The sequence below is a fragment of the Apus apus genome, chromosome 4, assembly GCF_020740795.1.
Source record: "Apus apus isolate bApuApu2 chromosome 4, bApuApu2.pri.cur, whole genome shotgun sequence".
Lineage (NCBI taxonomy): Eukaryota > Metazoa > Chordata > Aves > Apodiformes > Apodidae > Apus > Apus apus.
Window position 1 is genome coordinate 101,249,449 of NC_067285.1, and position 22,655 is coordinate 101,272,103.

The 22,655-nt window shown below is 39.3% G+C and overlaps 2 protein-coding genes across 3 annotated transcripts in view; one reads left to right on the forward strand and one right to left on the reverse strand.

Annotated features, from left to right (window-relative positions):
- Positions 1-22,655, reverse strand: part of LOC127383895 (inositol 1,4,5-trisphosphate receptor-interacting protein-like 1) — a 64,163-nt gene that overhangs the window by 17,740 nt on the left and 23,768 nt on the right. The window lies entirely within an intron of this gene.
- CLNK (cytokine dependent hematopoietic cell linker) overlaps positions 21,928-22,655 on the forward strand; it is a 28,310-nt gene continuing 27,582 nt past the window's right edge. The window contains exon 1 of the mRNA XM_051617551.1: positions 21,928-21,999. Within this exon, the coding sequence (XP_051473511.1) occupies positions 21,928-21,999 (72 nt within the window). The remainder of the gene's footprint in view (positions 22,000-22,655) is intronic.

Below are 22,655 nucleotides of genomic sequence, written 5' to 3' on the forward strand. Positions count from 1 at the left end.
GGTTTTGCATGTCACAGAGGCTGTGACTGAAGACATGACTTGCAGCAGCAGCAAGAGGTTGTGGTTTGGGGGTGGAGGTGAGGGGAGTTGTTGGGGTTTTTTTAAGCTATGGCACTCCTCTTTTAGGCTCAGGCCATCAGCCAGGATCACTTCGTGACATTTCCACAATGAGCAGGGCACCTGCATCTCCTGCTCACCACCCCAGCAGAAATGATAAGAATCTGTAGAAAAGTGGGGTGTTTTTAGAAAAGCTCAGTCTCTGCTTAATTTTCTGTTGTGGTTATTTTTAGGCACTCCAGAAACTAAAAAATGTTACTGCGGAAGCACCCTGTATCTACCAGGTCTTGTAAAGAAATAGCTGACTTAGCCTGAACTAGTCAGCTCACTACTGATAGGAATGCATCCACAGCAGCTCACTGCTCAATAAATACTCTGGAGTATTTACCCCATGAGCAGGCAAGGCTTGCAGCTCTCAATTTAAAACTAGCTTTGGCAGATGCATCTGGGCAGAAGTCCCTCTAGTAACTAAATTAAAGATATGCATTAGGTTTTATGCATGGGGTAGGGGTCTGAATTTGTGGGTGTGTAGGAGCACAAATTCATTTTTATTCGAAGTCGCTTAGCCAATATCAGGTCATTCTGTCTGAAAAAATTATACCTATGCTTCACTTGCAAGATTTTTCTTGTTCAGCTGGAGAAAGGGAGATTTTCAATTCTCAGCACTCAGGCTTAGATAAATGAGAAGACTTCGTAAATACTCATTTCTGAGCTATCACAGCAAACACAATGCTTGTTTTAGGATGTTAGACTTTCACAGGGCACTGGACTTAGGAACAAAAAGAGGCAAATCCGATTTAGAAAATTATAAACAGTTCCTGAGGTCTCACCAGATTTACCAGACGTATACTTTAATACAATTTTCATGGATGTCAAATATGTAGCTTATCTACCTTTTTGAGACTTACTGATCAGTGGCTGGACTCACCCAAAGTGAGTTTATAATTTTGATGGTGTTAAAAAAAAAAATCTAAAATTCTGATAATGTATGAATTTGGACCATGACACACAGCATTCTGTAAATACAGAAATTCAGTAATCACTGAATGACCTACTGTAGCCCCTAGGTCTGCTGGCACTAGAACACAAGCCCGTGGACCTTACCAAGATAAATTTTGTGGATAAACCTCATGTATACAAAGTCACTTAGGATTTGTCATATCAGTTATTATAGTTAGTAAAATAAAACAAAAGAGATGCACAAGGTTTTTCTCTCCCATTATATGAAAAAAGCGCCATTGATTCCATCTCACGTGAAAATCAATTGGAAATAAATACTTAATGTCTTTAAATCCATGATCTTAAACTGGTTTTAAGTCAACATTCTCTTTCATACTCAAGCAAAGACACTCCCAAAATCTCTCAAAACCTTGGCATAGTCAGTCCTCTAGGGGAAAAAAAAAATGGAAAAAAAAAAAAATTGTAAAAAGGAATAACCCAGTATTCCTGATATTTTTAACTAAGACTGCGAAAATGTCTAAAATGGTACTGTCTTTGTACATCATAAAATAACACCAAAGAGAGAAAACAACTTTTGTGGTTTACCCTTCCACATTCTGTCTCTCTGTGGGTGCAGTACAGAAATGGGGTTAACACAGAGTTTCTGGAACAGTGCACTCATCTTCTGTTCTGGTTTTTTATTTCATGTTCTCACAAAAATTACCAGAGGGAAAGAACTTCTGGCTTCTATTATCTTCTTCAAGGTCTTATCACAGCCATGAAATATCTCATTAAAAAAAAAAAAAAAAAAAAGTATTTTTTAAATGAACAAGTCTCTCTTTAGGCTGAAGACTCTTGAAACCTCCCATGGTAGATAAAAACCCCACTTTGGGTTGCAGTGATGGTCCCTGCTGTGGCTGCTCTTTTGAAGTGCTCACAGGTAGGGGCAGCTCAGCAGAGAAAACCCTGCTGTTTGAAACCAAGGAGCCTGAACCCAGAGCTTACTTTCTGCTCGTTCCAGTAAAACTCCTGCTGAGCAGCAGGCAAAGATATTTAAATAGGAGGGTGACAGGTACATCTGAAATACTGCACTTGATTTAATGACATTTCGCATGGAGAAGAGGCTTAAATTTAGGCTAAGGTCTTTGCACCCAACTTTGAGAATGCTATAAACTCAATTTTAACCTGTGTTTTACGGCTGGTGGCTTATGTTTGCTATGGGAGTGAATTTTCAACTACACCTGAGACTAAAGATGTTGTGGTATTACCTTCCTTTGAAGTAGATACAGAGATGTCTCTCTGCAATGAGAAGCAAGTCTTTGAGTCAAGTTTCAACTAAGCTACAGCAAATTTAAAGCCAATGTTTTAAGACAGCAGGCTTCTTCGTCTGCAGAGAGGAGCTTCAACCCCAGCTGTGAGCACTTCAAAGGCATAGATGCCACAGCTGGAACTAGAGCTAGAATTAAGATGCCAGCTTCAACACACACAAGGTTTTATGATCCAAAGGTTTCCAGCATCAGTTTTACAAATGTACACATTTTAATAAATTAGAAGCCATCTTTAATACTAATTTGCAATTTTAAATATAGCTACACTCTAAAAAGTTATTTAGATGAAGTAGACATCTTAACATTTGTGAATTATTTACATTTGTCAGAAGCATTCCTTTCCAAAGGGTCACAAGTATACCTCCTGTAGTTTTGTAAGGTGCTGAAAGTAAGATTTACCTCTATTAGCTTGTCAGGTGGAACTGTTCCTATGATTAATCAAGGGCTCTGAAATATTTATAAATATACTGAGAAAATACTTCAAAACCTAGGCAAGTACAGTGTTCATTGCAAAAAGACCAGTGCATTATTCCCTAGAGTTGGCTCAGAAATCACCAAAACACTTCAAGTAGCCAGCCTGGCGTGTGAAGGGAGAGCTAAGAGCGAGACTGTGGCTCTTGTCACTCTGTAAGTGTGAAAAGGTGGGTGAGCACGATCTCACCAGAGAGACATTCAGGGGATTCTCAGTTCACACTGGGGGAAAGCACTGACTCTATAATATTTGGTTTTAAAAAAAAAATAATAATCCCTATGGTGAATTTTTAGTGTTTCCTTGATTACTCCACAGACCACCCCCATCTTACCCCTGGTCCACAGACATGTAGTTCTGCCACTCTCCTTCTTCTCAGTTTGGAGTCTGAAGAGAAGATCTAGACCTCAGCAAGGGACACAAAAAGAAAACTCCGTGCTAATGCATCTTCTACAGGGGGTATTAAGCCAAGAGAAGGAGTGGAAAAGTACTTAAAAACAGGCTTTTTGGGGGCTGCTGATTCAATTTTTTAGTCATGGGTTCTATTTTCTCTGAAATAAAGCTCTACTTTTAAGAGTCTGCCCTTTTTTTTAATGAAAAAGCTAAGTCAATAATATATAACCTTGCTGACAAAAAGGTCTCTTAAAAAACTTCTTAAGATTTCCTTGGTAAAGTAGCTTTATTTTACTTTGTCTTAATAATTTGATTAACAAAGCATGCTAGCTTATTTGGGTTTTTTTATAGGCTTCCTCTGCTTCAGAAATAAAATGAAAAGAGGACAAAATGCAGAGAACGGGATGAAATCAGGAGGAAAAACTAAATTAAACTGGAGACAGCTCTATGCTTCTTAAGAATGCTTTCTACATACTCATTATATCTCACATTCCCTCCCTTCCTCCTCTCTGGGCAAGAGGCAATATTCTATTTTACTGGCCTGCAATGAGAAGCTATACACTATTTGCTGTCTGGGCAGTCTGGAATTACTGCCAATTATGCTGCTCTGTGCAAGAAACATTAAAGAGTATCACTCGTTCCACTCTGGGGTTTGCATTTTGTCTACATCTATGAAGATTCTTCAGTCTTTTTAACAAGGGTAGTACAATGCATTTGAGAGATTAAATGTTTGCCCTTTTCTTACTGTGACTAAAAGTATAATAGAGAGCTATGGAGTAAGTATAATGCTGTAATTAACTGGAGTGGCTCTGCTGATGTTATTAACCATAAGCACGTAACTCAAGTGGCTTCTGAATAGCCAGAAAACCCCAGGAGTGAAATACAGCTCTGTATTCACTCCGTAGCCATCTGTTATTGTTAAAGTACATTGGATTTTCCAGTTGTTGCTGAAAGTTTTAAAGTAAGGCATCACTTTAAGATGTTAGAAAATGCTCTTCTAGATGGTACGTGATTGAGGGAGCAGGCAAAAGTTATGATACATTGGTAGAAAACATTAGTTTTATTTTACTCTCTCACAGCAAAGGCATGGTTGTAATGCTGATTACCTTTTTTTTTTTTTTTTTTCCCCAATGCAATGTTCTCTTTCATTCTAATTCTTCATTCTGAGTAGTTTATGTACATTCAGTATAACTATAGACTGCATTAAGGAGGAGTTGAAAACAGTTCAGAACCACTGTGGCCCTCTGCTCTGTGGCACAGAGCTCAGCTTGTGTCAGTTGTTGTAGGTTTATTAAGGTCAACGTTCCAGCAACTGGTAGACCATCTGATGGTCCTGTGGTTTTGATCTGAACACACTCATTATTTCCTTCTCATCTGTTTTCCCTCGCATACCAAACATCTATATTTTTAAAACCGTATTCTGAAAATTTCCTTCTAATTCACATGGAAGCACTTTTAAAAAAAAAAAAAAAAAAAGGGGGGGGAGGGGGGGTGTTTATTTTTAAGGTGTTTATGTTATCTCTGGCCCTGGGAAAGCAAGACAGAAACCCTGGCTGGGAGAGCAAAGCTTTAGCAGGTATCAACACTTAATCTTTTAGCAAATAATTGGAATTTCCTGATTTTTTTGCTGCTTTTTCTTACATGCAACATAGCTCTAGTTCTATTTTTAGAAATTAAAGAGATTTCAGGACAAATTATTAAAAACATTTAATGGCTCACAGGGCCAGCAAATGCATATTATTGAAGGTGACTTTACAAATGGATATAGTTTGTTGAGACACAGTAACAGCTGGGGCAAAGGTGAGGTAATTAGATGAGGATGAACTGAATTTAACATGCAGGATGATCCAGACCAAGCTGGGAAGTCAGTTTGCTGCTTAGTGCTATGTGTCTGATGAGGGTAATTAGGGTCAGACACAGCTCTGTTTGCTGGGCGGGTTCAAGGTCAGGCTGGGTTGGAGTCTGCATCAACAGGTTCCACTGTGAGACATGGGCATGGCTGAGGATGAGCTGGAGACTGAAACTTCTATGATCTCGTTCATTGGGTAGGGTCTGATGGCCCCCAGCTGAGCTGAGATGGGGCTCCTGGGCCATGGGCAGGGGTGGGGAGAGGCCCCAGGTGAGACTGATCAGCGCCCTGAAAGCTTATTAGTGCCCTTAGGACCCTGACAATAAATGATGATGATGATGAGTAGTTACAAGGGTCTCTGAGCTACCTTTAAAGCTGTGAACTGGGGTTGAGGCTGAAGATCAAGATTGAGAAGACAGCCTTAAGCTGGGTCAGATAAAGCCCACAGAGCCAGGATGTGGGCTGACAGCAGTGGTGTGGTTGGGAATAGCTCAAATATGTTTAAAGGGTAAGTTACACTCTGGGAACAAGTAAGTGGTATAGTAAAAGGCACAGACTTGTCAAGTCTAGAGTAAGAGCTGTGGCTGGCTGTGTGAATGAGTTGTGTTTAGTTTTAGGGTAAGAACAGATTGTCTTCTAGTGCTTCTCCAGAGGGCTAAGACACATTTTTTGCCAACTGGGACTGAAAATCCAGGTAGAGGGTGAGCTTCACTAAGAAGCTAGAATGGCAAAAACAAAACCAAAATGGGTTTCTGCTAGTTTTTTTTTTCTGGATGTGAACAGGAAAAAGTTGCAGATCCGCTGAAAGCTAGGATGAGAGACATGGATAAACATTTCTTCAGAAAAATAAATGGGTTTTTGTGTGTGTCAGTGGTCAATTTACCAAATTGGACAAATACTGTCTGTGGATCCCCCTTTCAGAGAGGTTTTTGTTGTTACTGACATTAATGAATGTTAGATCTTACTAATATTATGTTTGAAGCTGAAACCAAAACATTTGGGCTTTGCTAGATAGAAAGCTAGCTAGTCTTTCACATGATTTTTTTCCTAGGTCACTAGTTTGGACACACCATCATAGTAAAGCTGCCTAGGTGAAGCACTATTGACATTGTCCTTGAAAGTAATTCTGCTGGTAGCATTTTGAACATTAGCAAGGCAGGCAGCAAAGCATGCACTAATACAGTAGCAGTGGGTTAACTGAAAGAATGAGGGCCCTATATAGCCAGTGAAGAACCTCTGAATCTGCTGTTGCAACAGGAAAAATTGACCTAATTGTGCAAAGTCTTCCATTAAAAAAAAAAAAGGTCTTTAAACAAAGTATTTTTTTTCTCCAGTAGGGAAGGAAGGAGTAGCTCCTCAGCCTATCTAGCCTTCCTGTGAGGCATCATGAAAATTCAGTTTGTTCATTTTTTTAATTGTTATAGATATTATAGAAACATTAAATACAACATTGTTACAGGATTATGTTACAGGTTTACTAACACAAAAATGCATTGTTGTAAACTAGTTTTTAGTATGTTAATTTGCGTTAAGAAAATAAGATCATCTCCCCTTCTTCCAGCACATGCTCATATTTGGCAGCCTTTAAGCTGCCAAAGTGCCTTGACAGCAAGAAAGAAAAAAGAACTTTGATGCACATGAATGCAGATGCCAAACCAAACAACCTGAGAAGAGATGTTTTTATTAACAGAAAGTAATTAATTTGACAAAGTGTATACACGTACTGAACAAGGTACAGAGTTTGTGGGATAGTATTTTAGTGATGGCTGAGACAGATGATGATAAATGTTGCTTTCCTTTTGATTCTTCTCTTTTAACTGCTGTAAATTGTTTAAGCTTTACTTTAAAACCTAGAGGAACTCTCATCAGCTTTCACCAAATATACTGCTGAAATACTTTGCCCGCAGTGGATCTCCAGTTCATTTTGCTGTATTCCTTAATTTAGCCAAAGTATCTCTCTATGCAATAGCTTGTGCATACAAAAGTATTCTGTGGTTTGCTTTAATAAGGGCATGCAGTCATGGGACCATTCTTGAAAACAGCAAGGTGGGAAAGCAGTATATTTCCAATGTCTACAGACATCTATAGCAAAGAAAGGCATCAAAGCCCTTTTGAAATCAATGGGAATTTTCCCATAAACTTATTTGTCTCTAGGTGATTCATTAGATTATAAATGAGCTTGCTGATGAAATGATGTAATATTAATGATTCTGCCATTAACTGCAGACATAGCAGAGGTGAAGAGTGTTATGCCATTAGCACTATTGATTTTTACCAAGTAGGCTAACCATTGTGCTCTCCCCAGATACAAAAACATTATGCTTGATCTCTGCTCCTCTAAGCAATGACTGACAGCAACTAAAGCTGCTACATGCAATAAATAAATACAGAAATAAAAAATAAACCATTTAGAATAACTGGAAGCCAAGACTGATACCTGGTCTGATTCTAAGACCTCTTAACTGCAGAAAGGATAGGCAACCTGAGAACTGTTTATCACCTTCAAATCCACATGCATCACAGACAAACTTGACCTACCCTGTTTTCTGGTCCATTATGAAAACACAAAGTGCCCAGTTATTCACAGAATAGTTTGTTGCTTGTGGTTCCTGAATGTTTCTGCTTCTGTTGAATCATCTTCCAGGAAACAAGAACTGGGACAAGGATTAAATATTAGTTGCAAGTAATTATCTAAGAAATCATTTCTAAAAGGAACCTTTTGCTGCTTGTGAAATGTGACCTGTTTTCATCTTTGCCAGCTACCAAAATTGGGCACTTACTCACAAAGGTTTCAGAAGCAGCATGCTCTATTCCACCCCAGTCCCTCACCTTTGCTAAGCTTTTCATGTGGACATCCAGCATTTCACCTAAACACATCCTGTCAGGCAGTATGAACTGAAAACCCAGGAAGCCACAAGGTGGGGTGGATGGCAGTGGTGAGCAGGTACCCAGCCATGATTTCTGTGGAGTTTATACCCTCCAGAGAGGAGTATAACTGTAAAAAAGAGGTCAAAAGCAAGAAAAGGTTAAACTGGGATTAGGTAGGTACAGACACAGATGGCACTCTAGGGCTGGTCAAGAGCGTGAGTTTTTACATCAAGTCAGATAATTGAAAGAGAGAGAGAAAGAAGAAAAATCTCTTAAGTGGAAGGTTTGTTTGTTTTTTAAATTTCGGAGGTATTTAGCTAGAGCTAGAGAAAAGCTGGTCTCTTCACACATTAAAGCCTATGCTGAGTCAACAGCAGGTCAATTTAAACATGTAATTTGTATTTCAGGACCCAGATCTGAGTGATATGTATGTTTAAATTTTTAAATAAGCAAATAAAACCTATTCAGCAAAGCTCCTTCTTTTTCTCCCATATTGTAGCATTTCTTACATTTGACTTTTCAGTATGAGTTCTACAGATTGCTAAATCAAGACCCCAAAGTATCCTGTGAAATATACAGGTAACTAATAGATCCTGTTTTCCAGTCAGACCCCTAGATAAACCACTGGTTTGCTATCTGCTGTCCTCCATGAAGAACTTTGTGTTTAGGAAATATTTATGGCTGTTTTTCTAACAAAGCCCAAAGAGGTAATTTTGATTATTTTTTTAATAATAAATTAATTATTTTTGTTTAGTATTTGCTGATTATTCAAAAACTCCAACAATGTGCATATAAATGAAAGAACCAGGTATGAAGGTGCTTACCTGCTTTCATTTTTACTTCAAAGAATAACTACTATACTTAACTCTAAGACAGCATGGAAACCACTCCTGTGTGAATACTTGAAGCAGTCATTTTCATCCACCTATAAACTGGATTTCATTGGCAACCTGTAACTACAGTGTAATGCTGTTGGGTTCACAGGTACTAAGGATGTGGATATAGTGCAGTGCTTCAGTATATGCTTCTTTTCTCTAGATACGTATTTCTGTCCTACCTTGGGCAGGGTAATATCATTCTCCTTTGATACTGAGAGACGTATTTTAGGTTTAGACTATGTCTGTGAGGGCGGGATCAAGCACTTGCATTATTATATAATTTAGAGATTACTCCACCTTGACTCAGAGAGAATGAAATTAAAAGTTGCTTTACCTATTAGCTCCTTCCTGACAGCAGATAGCAAAGGACAGAAACAGCATTTTCTTTGAGTTCTGTCTTGCTACTTGCCTGTCATGTGCAATAGGTGCTCAGGTGGGTTTATGATTTGCTGTTGTAGAGAAGCAGCAAACCATTGGCATAACAGGAGTAAGATGGGAATTTTGATTCAGACACTTAGGAGTCAAAGGTCTGCTGAAACAGCAGGTTTGCCCAGGGCTCTGAGGAAGACTGCCAGACCCTAGTATATGCAAGGAAGAGCTATACATGTAATGACAACACCCTGGGCAATGCTGGGTCACACAACACCTCCCCAGCTTCTCTGGCAAGTAGCTCTAGCCAGCACTACATCATCATCTGCCTGGCTTCTTGTCTGCTCTGAGGATGTGCTCATCTGCAGGGGTGGAAGATAATAAACCTTCAGGTCCTCTGACTGCTGAGACAGCAGGGTATCCTTGAGGAAAGTGGAAAGCTAATAAGCTTTAGTCTCCCTTTTCACACCAAACAGTCCCCCCAAAAGGTGTGGCAGATGGGAACCCCAAGATTTCAAGCACTAGTGAGAGAATTTAGAAGTTAAATCCTTTTCCCTCTGACTTCCCCAAGTGAATAAGGATTTGCACTCTACATTACCAGATGCAAGGGCAGAGCTAACCGATGTATCCTAATGTATGGACTTAAAAGCCAGTAAAAACAACTTGATAGGTAACAACACAGAACATGTCTGAAAACTATACTGATTATAAGATGGGGCAAAAGAGAACATAATTTAAAATATATATACATGCACATTCTGAAAGACACATAATGCAGAATTATCCGTAGATAGAATGTCTTCAAATTTTCCATGTCCTCTGAGAGTGCCTGTGTTACCAGCATCTTCATGAAAAAGTAAGCCACATTCATTTCCCATTCTCAACTTTGCTTTTTATTCCAGAAAAAACTCTCTACCATTTAGTTGTGGAAAAGGGTTGCAGAGAAGCTAAGAAATGTAACATTGAAAATAGTGATGCAGTCTGAAACCACTACAAAGTGTTAATATCATCCCAGGGCCAAAATCAGATGAGGCATTCTAATTGAATGACTCCCATTTCTATGGTCACAAGCCACAGTGCTTCAAGAACATCTTGTTATTATTATGTTACTATAAACCATTTTACACGCATTAAAGACTTCCCTCCATCACGCTTGGACTGAAAAATGTGTAAACCCTATCCACATGATAGATTTGTTTCATTTATGTGTTTCCTCATCTTCTCATAAAATACATGATTTCAGGTGAATTTAGCAAAACTCACCAAGAGACTATATTTATTCACACTGAATAAGCATTTCTATTTCAATCCACTGTTTCCCTAATCTGCTCTATACTGTGCCCTGGCAGAGCTGCTGTTGTAGGTAAGAAAGTACTTGGCATAAACACACACAAAAATATGAGCAGTAACCACAGGCAGCAAAGCCTCCTGCTAGCATTTTTCCAAGTGTGAAGTGTGTGGTTACCTTTCAGGTACTCACAGACCCTGTCTCTCCTGACAGCATCTATTCAGCCAGCAAGTCACTACCTGGCAATTTATTAGTGGTTGAAACTACATGAACCTGACTATACGCATAGTGGCCTCAAGAGAGTGGACTGAGGTGGCAGGTGCTGTGCTTAACCAAGCACACATTGTTAATGAAGCTGCGTGGTACTGCCTGGTGCAATTTATACCATTAAGAAGACACACAGGAAGGGTAAGGCAAGGAGGAGGCAAGCTCACAGTTCATACTGTTTTATTCAGTGGCAAAGTTTTCATGCCAAACCTCCCCAAGGAAACTTTGCAACGTGGTTCAGATTATATTGCAGCATTTGGTTTGAAGTGTCCCAAACCACTCTGTCATTGCATGAGTATGTTTTGTCTGATTGCATAAAAGAGTTGCAGGAAGATAAACCTGCCAACCACCAAATCTCTTCCAGGCATTTCTCTGCACAGCATGGTGTCATGAAATATAACAAAAAACAAATCTCAGTTTTGCAATAGTAATGGCTTAAATGGGCCAGTCCCTCCGAGTATTTGCAGTTAAGGTTAAGTAAAATATTTCCTTCTCCCACAAGATCATGATTGTTTGGCTTGAAAGATGCCTTAAGTATAGTGTCATCCTTTACTTCAGCTACAATAGGTTGTAATTTTTTCTTTTAATCTCTCCCATCCAGTGCAAAGTCACCTGGCCAAGATTCATTACAGCAATTCCAAACCAGATGAGGCTGTAATACAAACAAAAATGTGTATCCTAATTGTCATCCTGTATACCTGTGTTCACCAGTACTAGAAAAGTGAGATTCATAACACATTCGCTGGGGAACTTCTTTCCCTGATAAAGCTAGTTTTAATCTTTTAATATTTTGTAGGTGGACTTGCAAAGAGGTGGCATTTTGCAGCTTGTTAATGCACTTTGGCACCAAGGAAATGTTTCTGTTTGACATTTCTAAATTCTGCATTCAACTAGTACAATAATTAATTACTATTCAGTTTATTTGTGTTTCCATGGGGTTATTTGAACTGATATTACACTGACTGGTTGGTGTGTTTATACAAATCATTTCAAAGGTTACCAGGGAAACCTAGAGCACTCCTTTTGGAATAAAATTATTCAGATTAATTGTGGCAGTCATAATTTTTAAGTAGTTTTGCAAATGATCAGTTACATAATAATGCTAGGAGAATATAGCCTTTAATATTTATTATTATGTTCCTAACATTTACTTTAGGTAAAAAAAAAAACACAACAAAAAAACCAAACCAAAACAAAAAACAGCCCAGAAGTTCCTCACACATGACACAGTTGGAGGATCACAGCTGTAGCAGTTTAAAAGTTAATCATATGAGCATCTGTTTTATCAAGTTTTTTTCTAATGTCACAGCACCAAGTACAATGCTTCCATGGATGATCCTACTACTGACTTACAAAACTGACCTTTCTAAGTTAAAAGAAAAAAAGAAGGAGAAAAAAGCTCCAATTAGGACATTTCAGAAGAGTTGTTAGGTCTTTGCCCAACCACTATTATGGCCTCGTCCTATCCAGACCATATTTATATGACTGAGTCAGACGTGTGACCCTGAAACACCTGTGACAGCTGGAAGGTGAGATGACTCTTCTCTCCCTCCCCATGGGCTGTCCCTGCCCATCTGCACATGGCAGGCAGCCACACCCCACCGCTTGCTCCTCCACCCTGCAGGATGGGTAGAGGTGGGAGAGGAACAGTGAGAAAACTTGTGGGTTGAGATAAAGACAGTGTACTAAGCAAAGGAAAGAGAAAGAAAAAATCCAAAACAAAGCAAGTGGTGTGAAGGCAATTTCTGAGTGGTGGCTACCTCCAAAATCGCCCCCTCCCTTGGTGTTGGGGTCAGCTGTTCCACCTGTGTCTCCTGCCAACCTCTTGCCCACCCACCCCCTGCTCACTGGGAGGGCAGAATGTCAAAAAGAGAAGGCTTTGCAGCTGTGCAAGCACTGCTCAACAACAGCCACAACTCGGGGTGTTTCCAACACCACTCTGGTCACACATCGGGGGCACAGCACCATGTGGGCAGCTCTGAGAGAACACGATCCCAACCAGAGCAAGTACAGGCACTGAAAATCTTCTCATGTACATAGAAAGGCAACTCTGTGTCTATCCATAGCTGCCACCAAAGGGGTTAAAAGCTGAGCATGTACCACAGGCAAGTCAGGGCACAGAGGCTCTGTTTCAGCCTGTTAAAGGCCCTGAACAGTCTTCCTTGCATATGCACTCTGCATCTGCACCTTCCATCCACTGGCAGGATCAGTCCCAGAGTCACCTCTGACTGCTTCCCCCCTAGGAGGGATGGGAGGAGTAGAGAAACCCTCTCACATACCCTTCTGCAGAGTAAGGGTGCTCAGGAAAAGGAAGATTTGGGATCACATCCCTGGGGGATCCAAGATCCCTTTCTGGAAAGCACCCACAGAAGGACTGCAGGGTATTTTGGTGAGAAGCACTCATCTCCTGCTGAACCACCACGCAGAAAATCCATGCCCCCTCCATTGCACACAGCAGAGCAGGGAGGGAAGAGCCAAGAGGCCCGTGCTCAGCTGGGGCACAGGAGCCTATACCAGCTTCTTGTACCTGCATTTTCTTTTCAGTGAAGAAAACATATGCAAAACACAGCAATGATCAAGGTACTAAGCAACATTCCTTCTCTAATCACTAGATTATTTCACGCAAAAAAAGATGGATAGCTACCCTGCACTTTTCTTTGGAAGAAAGTGTCTTGCCTTACACTCCCAGCTGCATTCTGTAAGTACAGGGGTGATCCTCTCCTCCAGCCTGAGCAACCAGAGGCTGTGATATCAGGTCACTGCTCTTCACTAGCTCATAGCAGCTTCCTGTTCAGCAAGCTTAAGATTTTGGAACCTGCTTTGAGATACGTAACTCTGCAAGCATCAGTCAAAGAAGTTGTCTCCTTTATTCCATCCTCCAGTTCCCTCCTGAGCAGCATCTTGAGGCCAGGCAGGATATACCCTGACATGCAAAATGGTAAGGCACATCTATGTTCATGCAAATGTGACATGTGAGCTTATCTTCAACAGAGAGATAGCCCAAACCAGCCAGCTTCCTGATCTCTCTTACTGGCCTGTAGTGCTTCTAAAAGTGACCTCTCTGCTATGCAATCCATTAGGGTTTTTTGACGTTATCTGGGTTTAAATTTAAGCATTACTTCTGCCCTGCTGACTTCAGTTTTGATTAATGAGGGCAACAGCAGAGGTGGCTAAGCCTTCTCTCAGCCCACAATCCCACTAATAAGTAACAGCATCTATACAGACATGTTACCAGGAGACAAAATGAACAGTACAATGCACTTTCAAACCACCATGTAACAGAATGACATTGTGATTGCAACGTCCTCCAAAATCCATTCACGCTGCCATGTGCATTGCACGTACCACCTTCAGCCACCATTTCAGGAATCAAGCTGGTTTCTGAATGATAGCATCCTTTAATAATCAGCCTGGTATACATTTATTCAGAAAATAGCTTTAAGCCATGGGTTGTCAGAATTAGCGTGATAAATAGAAGGATCCTTTTGTTTCATTAAGTAACTCATAAAATATATTACTGACCTTTCGATAGAAGTAATGATAGGTTGTTTTCTCTCTCCAAGGGCCTTACAAGTGCCTGGATTTTCAAACTAGGAACTGACCCCCTTCAGACGTCTACAGTCAGCACGGAGTTGCATACTTCCTGTTTTATTCCTTTGCTTCTAGTAAACCATTGTTTATACCTTGAGCTTATTGTTTTGACCCTAATTTCCTAGTTGTATCCATCTCTTTTCTTTTGGTTTATGCATCCTTTGGGCTGGGACTGACTTTATGATTGTGACTCATCTGGCATAGTGAGGATCTATTCTCTGATGGGAGCTCTGGAGCATTTTTGCAAAACCAAATAAAAAATACAATAACAAAACCAAATAACTGCAAAAATAAGTAACTACAAGAACAGATAACTGCAATAATGTTTAACCAGTAGGGAACTGCTTCTGAATATTTTGTGCCAAATTATGCCATTTTCAGTCTCTCATGAAGAAGGATTTGACACATAACTAAAGCAAGGCCTTTGGAATGTAGTAACTGATTGAAGAAAAACAACAGGAAACACTGAATTGTTTCATGTAAAGTATTTCAGTCAGAAGAGAGCTACTCGATATGACAGCTACTTCTGCTGTTGTTTCACTGTTGAAACAGGAGGGAGAGAATAAAGACAAGATAAAATGGACTTTCCTTTTTTAACCACCTGTACTTCAGCTATTGACTTAGACGCTTAGCCTGGAGAGTAAAATTTACTCTAGTAATAATCCCCTTAAATGCTGTGAAGTAGATAAACTTTCAAAGGAAGTGTCTTACAATTTACCTAATAATTTCATTAATTTGGAAATGTTGAGATTTTTTAAACAGAATGTTTTACACATCCAATTCATCACAAATTAATCATTGTTTATTGCAACAGAACCCATCAAGATGAGTTCAATTGACATTAATGTAAATGTCATCTCTATTTCTAGGTGCTCCATTACAATTTGTCAGTAGTTAAATATTGGTCAGTCATTGCTTAAAATGAAGCCTACTCTCAGTTTTTCTCCCCAGTATATCTCCTAGCCATACATAATGTAATTTGAATCTTCAGCTGAATGGGTATTATTTCTCTTTCTGTGCCACTGAAGAGACACACAGTTTAGGGTTTTGTAGCTGGTCAGTCTGGAATGAGGATCATAAATGAAAAAAATTACAGAATATAGCCAGATAAATGAAATTCCACGTTCCTCTTAAGTTAAAGTTGAAGGTGTCTTAAATTGCATATAAAAAGTCCCACCATTTTGCAGAAGGAGAGAGCAACGTTGCTGTAGCATTGACCAGAGAATGGAGAAAATGTGGTGAAGGAAAAAAGCTTTTGCTTTATAGTTAAACATGGGGATTTAAAAATGGCATAGCTGTATATTAAAGCAAAAACGATGAAAAAGACTTTTCATAATCTTTTCGGGCAAAGTGAGGATTTTAGTAACATAGAACACCTAAAAGGTGCTGATTGTCCTCACAGTCTGAACCCATGATAAGCTTCTGACAAATGCTATACTTCTGAGCCATTTATGTTCCTAGTTACCAGTAACGTGTGTAGTTATGACATACTCATGGAAGTAGCCAGTAAAAGAAGCATTCAGCCTCAGTGCTGCATCTACCAAAACTCAGACTAAAGAGACCAAAATAGTTCTCTGCTTCGAGACAAGGGAGAACTTGCAGAAGGTCACTGTTCATGTGCATGTTGGGAAATTTGCCACCAGAAAGGTCAGGGAGGAATGCAGTAAATTCAAACACACAAAAATTATGTACACTGTATGTATAATATTCATATGAGATAGACTTTTGCATTTGCAGTACACACTGCCTTCGGGGAAGTTGGGGGAAGAGATTTGCAAAGAATGAATTTGTTCTTTTAAAGGACAAATTAATTATGCATGAATGATAAAGAGCACAGAGATGACAGAAATCAGTCACCTGTTCATATTTCTGATGGCCCAGAGAGATAACTCAGCAGTATAGGTTTAACCATTTAACCAAAATTCTCTAGCTATAGCAGCTGTTCAAGCATACCTCTCATGCTAACTCCACAGCTGAAAATAAAACTGCATCTTCTAATTATTCTAAAATTTGCATCTCTGCATTTGTGCCCTTTAGTATTTCCACACTGTCAGTTAGAAAAAATATCAACGTGCACATTCAAATATTGATTAAAGTGGGGGTCTTTTGGTTGTGGTGTTGTTTTGGGGTTTTGTTTCTTGGGTTTTTGTAATAGAATTTGGGGCCGTGTTTATAAATAAAAATCAAAATTTTATTTGGTAACACTGATCATAGAATCTATAAATTCAAAAGAATTTGGGCAGGACTAGGTCCAAGTAACATGATTCAAGAGAACATGACCATCTCTACATTCTGTAGGAATCAATTGGTGAGATAGTTCTAACTCTTTTGCTGCAAAAACTAGCTGAAGGGTAAAAGTTGAAATGATCCCAATGTTTGTTTCAAGGATGTACAAATCAGTATTATTTTACATGAGTAAAATAAGGAGCTTTGTTTCTAAGTAGGGCCAAAGAGCAGACAGGAGTAGAGAGACCAAGAGAACCAATCTCTGTTCCTTTGATAGCTACATCACTGGTGTTTAGCAACAATTTTACTAACAATAGAGATCTAAGATAGGTGCCCCTGTGTTTTAACTCCTATCCAGTTGTACAAGAGTCTAATAAGTACCCTGCTCTAAAGAGATGATCCAAAACACTGGATGCTGGAACTGTTTCCAGCTTTTCTTTCTCTCAGCAGACCCCTGTGGTTTTTTTTCCAAATAGCTGAAAACAAAAACAGCAAAATATTCAGATAATGGAAATGTTTGAGGTAGGGAATCATTTACATACATGTGTTTCCCAGATTTGAAATTTGTTTTTCGACTCACATTTCTTCCCTCTTATTGCTGCTCACTAATGGTAAGTGTTGTTCAATTGTGTCAGAGCTAACAGGAAAACCATAGCACATCGCCCAGCAGATTCAAGCAGCAGGAAGACAACTTTGCCAAAAAATAAGTGAGTAAATAAATTACTTTTTAAAGCACTGATAAGTAACATCAATAGAAATGTTATTATTGATGTGCCCATGCTCTAAGCAGCAGACAGTGGAAGACCAGATGGTGTGGTTTACAGCCTGCTCACTGAACAGGAAACCACTCAGCTTCACTCTTCATTCAAAAGCTGCTGCTAACCTAAATTATCTTGTAATTCTAAGAATGGGGCAGCTGAAACTCAAAGATTTGTGTTGGTATTTGACAAACTTCGGGCAATTACAAGGGTGGATGCTTAGATACTAGATAAAATAAGTGCTTTAATGCAGTCCTAATGTGATCCTTGGCCACATCTTCACTGCAAAATATTTCTTGTTGTTTCTGAATCCTAAGTACTACTACTGCAGTCATCCATGAATGTTGCTGGACAGCCTGGTACAGAGCTAAGGTCCAGAGGGTAAAGATGGTGATGGCAAGAGAACCATCATCCAGGACACCAGAGTAAGGTCAAGACCTGTTTATGTGTTTCTTCTGCACTAAATATATCTCATGTATTCCCTATGGCAGAGTAATAGCAGGATGGAAGAACAGCACATCAGGACTAGGGGAAATTGCTATACTTACTCTACTGGCTGGCAGAAAGAGGAGAGAGACATGTGCAGTGGCACAGCTGCATGCTAAAAGGGAGGTTTAGCTCCTATCTCTCTAAGCAAATTCATCCCTAGAACAATATCGTGAATATGCTAAAGCATCAATAAGGCTGTAACAATATTTATGTCTAAAATAAAAGTTTGCAAACTGAGTAGAGCTGTTGGAAACTGCACCAAACTTGGAGCTGTAACTGAACAAAAATGTAAGGTTTGACCCAATGTGGCTTAATTTCCAAATCTGCTAAATCATTTTTCAAATTTAATTATTAGCCCTGCAGTTTTCACTCATTCTGTTCAGCTAGATTCTGTGAGAAGTTTACCAGAACAATGACAATTCCTAATATTAAATTAGATTGTTTTTTTCTTTTCTTACGCCTTTAGGTCTTGCCCAAACATATGTGCAGCAATGAATGTGGATATACATCTGGAAGGTAAAATTGTTTCAGTACTGAAAAAACAAGTACTATAGTGTATCTTCTTACCAAACTTATTACTGACAGTTAGTGATAGTTTATAATACGCATAAAGGATCAGAACACTGTAAGATTATAAAAATTAAAATTAAGAAAAAATGAGAAAAATTATATCCACTAACTAGAAATTGGATACCCACTAATGAAGACAGCAAAATTACATTTACTTCTGGAGTGCCCAAAAAACCATTGGCTTCTTGATGTTATGCACTGCAGAAGCCATCAATAAATCATCCTCTTGTTGGAGACTGAAAACATTACATCGGCTGAAGACTTCTAGAAGGTGACTAAGGGAACTTTTCCTCTTTCCTCTGCTGCTACTCATGAAGGACTACCCTCTTTTTACTGCTGCTGTTCCAAAACAATGGCACATTGACACAAGACTTCTACATCCAATTCCATGACAGATTATGGTCAGTAGTTAGCATGTGTTTAAATCACATTGCTTTCATAAGTAGAACACTGCTCCTACCTAAGTCAGTGGAAAAATGATACTACATTTCACAACTTTAGCTGAGAGAAGAGATATTTAGTACAAAGCATATAATATTATCTAACTAAATGGGGGCACAACTAGCCAGATAAATGTCTTTGGTATGCCATATGTTTATGGAGTTATGTGAATGCATTCAATATCAATATGATACAGAAGATTTAGCTTTAGGACTGAAAATAGCAGTTCTGGAAAAAGCAGTCTGTCATCATATTGCATGTCTTTTAACCTCTATGAATAGCTGGCCATATCACAAAAGCTCACCATAATTGGCATTTATCCACGTGCCTTTTTTACAGTCTCTGAAGAGAAGCACGCCTAGCCTTTTGCTTGGTCTTGGCATTAAACCTGTGCAGTTCAGGAAGCTTCTACTTGTCTTGCCTAACCCCTCTAGAAGCTAGAGGAAGATGCCAACATATTTGACAGGACAAGTTTTTACACCGTACTTTTGGACCAGACAGAAAAAAGTAATTCTGAAAGCTCCTATGCAGGATGTAAAATTTAAAAATGCAGCATTTCCACCCTCTTTTTTTTTTCTATTGAAGTTGTTAGGAGACACCCTGTCAGGATCACAAGGTTTATCAAAATCTAACCCACAGTACTTTATCACTTTCTGTCACTGGCTCAAACACCACTGAAAACCACTGTGTGCTCATGGCAGTCAATGGGAACAGATTTATCTTCTGCTTTCTCATCTAAAAGAGGACTATGTTTCTGTTGGGTTTTCACGTCCAAACTGCTAACCTACCACCCTTCTGAGCAGACTTGTTTTAGGTCACTATAAAAAGCAGGCAAGGTTGCTACAAACCACACACAATTTTATTCCCTTGCAAATTAAAGGAAAATTAATTTGTTCCCTTTTGTCCTTTGACATCAGGCATTCTCTGACAGCTGGCAGAAACACACCCACGCATATGCCATAGAAATGTAATGCCTTACTATTGTTACAACTGACATACTCCATTTAATAATTTCACAGAAGATGTAGCAAAGCAAAAAAAAAATATTCAGACTGAATACAATATGATCAGTCCCTACAGATTGAGAAGACTGACTCCTGCCAGCTGTAGGTCCTTAGCTTGCGGTGAAAAAATATTGATGTCTGAAGGTCCAGCTGATAGCAACTACCTGGCAGAAAGATTCTGTCCTCTTTTATCCCTGTAGAACAGTCAGTGCAACAGAAGCCAGGAAATTGGATGTTCCAGGGTGATATATACAGAAAATAGCAGAAATAGTCTTTCCCCCAGCAGTAAGCCTCTTTGACAGTCTTCCACCACCCAGATGGCTTGCAGCACTTCTCATTCTGAAGGCCCCACATGTACAGCATAGCTGACAGAATGAAATATTCATCTTCACTACTAAAGTGCCATCCTTAAATAACATGAGGAGCAGTTTCTAGCTGGTTTGCGCTCCTCAGCTAGCACAGAGCAAATATTTGGGCATTCACCTTATGTAAAGGGAATGCCCACAGGAGAGGAGCAACAGCTCACACTGTCTAAAGGAGGGGAGGGCTGGAGTTCCTCCGAACTCTGCTGATCCTGGTGTAACAAAATAGTTTATAAACCAACCTGGACATCAAATTGTAAACTGATGTTGGATAGCAATAAATCACCCCAAAGGCTTCTGTTAAACAATCTCCCTTCAGCATGAAGCCATGAAATGCATGGCTAATAACTTCAGTGTTTACTACTGGCATTCATTTCTTGTTGTGGAGGATAGAATGACCATTCTTTTTGACTAACAGATACAAAAATGCTACAATTTAAGGCACTGACCGCCTTTTTTTTTTTTTTTTTTTTTTTTCCCATTATTATATCAGTACCACCTAATTATCCTCTCATCTGCATCAGTTTTCCTTGGTAATATCGATTTAACTGGATTTTCTTCTGGTCTACACCAGCATAACTAAATAGAAAATCAGGCAACTAGTTTGCATGAATAACAACACCCTCTCAACCCCAACTGTGACCTTCTGAGCAGGGATAAAAGTACTGCCTATATTGAATAAATGAACATTCAATGCCATCTGCTGGGGTATACAAAACTCTGCAATACGAGGCTCCTGCAGTATTCAGACCTTTGAAGAAACATTAGTAACAAATGTAAAGAGGCTGCTTAGGTAAAAAATGTGGGATGCTGCCCATCTATCACATACTTGCATGGGGTACAACATTTGGGCAAGAAGTGGGTTATAACTCTCCTTGGCATAAAAGGGTCTCAGTCCACAATTCTCCCTTCATCCTAAGCATTAGAGCATGCTATAATTATATGTTCCAGGTGAGGCATTCCATGTGCTGCTTTTGAAATCTGTGGCTATTTTGTAGCCACAGATACAAGATTTGTGAGGCTACAGGCAGCCTCAGCAAGGATGGCTTCAGCAGCCTGGAATGAGAGCACATACTGGGCAAGGACATACCATGGCTGTTTTGCATTAAACAATCACTGGATTAAATATGTAAATCAGGTTAAGCACTGAACTTGAGAGTCTCTTCTCAACTGAACTCACTCTCCTGTTCACCCGCTCTTGGGCCCCATAACTCATTCTCCAGGCTATACCATGAGACAACTTCCATGGGCAAAGGGCCACTACCCTGAGTAGTTTAGAGTCTGGTAATTGGAGTGTCCTAGGTTTTGGGAAATGTGAATTTGGAACTTCTTAAGCTGAAACAGACTCCAGTTTCTAGGTCAAGTGCTGTGCTACTACAGAAAAGACATCAGCACAACTCATTTTCCTGATGAGTCTTGAAAAAAAGAGGTCAGAATTTCTTCTGCCACTAAAGGAACAAGATAGGTTTCTATTCAGAAGAGGGATTTCCAGACCAGGATCCCCAAGCTCACCAGGGTGAGCTCTTACAGTTCTGCACTAAGCAGCAAAATTCAGAAGAGAGACAGGAGTTCAAGCCCATCCTTCTCTAGGTATTTTCTGTGGGCGGGCTTAGAGGTTGTGAATCCCATTTCCACACAACTACTTCCTCATGCATTGCACAGGTCAGCAAACTCAATGGTGGATTTGCTTCATCTCCTTTGTTTTAGTATCTGTAAAATACTTATTTTTAATATTTTATTCCATTATATAAGTTATTCGTTTTTGTATAATTTTCTACAGAATGACACCTGCTGACATTTTTTCTCCATTTCATACAGAAAACAGGACTATTCCTGCTAACACTTATCATTTTGTAAGTATCATTCTTCTTCCTAAAATTTTACTTTTCTTTCACTTTCTGATGTGAGTTAGTATTGTCTTGGCTGTTAACGTTGGTTAGAGAAAATTTAATCCTCACTCTTAATGCAAAATAAAGCATGAAAATTTTGAAGTTTCTATGAGAACCTTTACTTTGTTATAGTGGGAGCTAGATAAGTGAAGTGACTCACTCACTGGTCAATTCTTCATTTAAGGTCTGAATGTAAAATACAGCTTTATCACAGGATCACATGAAAATCACCAAAGTCGAACTGAACAACTATGTAAGCCATAAACCTCCGGGTTTAATATGGAACCAATGCAACTGAAAACTGAGAAGCTAATTGTACATATTTCAATACCTTCTCATTTGTATCTGAAAGCTGGTTTTGAGTTTCAGCTCAGGCATATAAGAAAAGACCACAAATACCTGCCAAGTCAGAGAAGGATGAAAAGAAAGCATAGGTCTATTACTTAATAAACAAGTTGAGCAAGTAAAGGATGGCTAAAGAAGGTTGATGCAATCAGTACTTTGACTGCATCAGGTTTCATGAAAAGGTTAATGACAATCAGATGCTATATGGGATTAATACCAACCGGAAGACAGTAGTAGCACAGAGCCAACAGGGGAAGAACAGCCAGGAGAATATT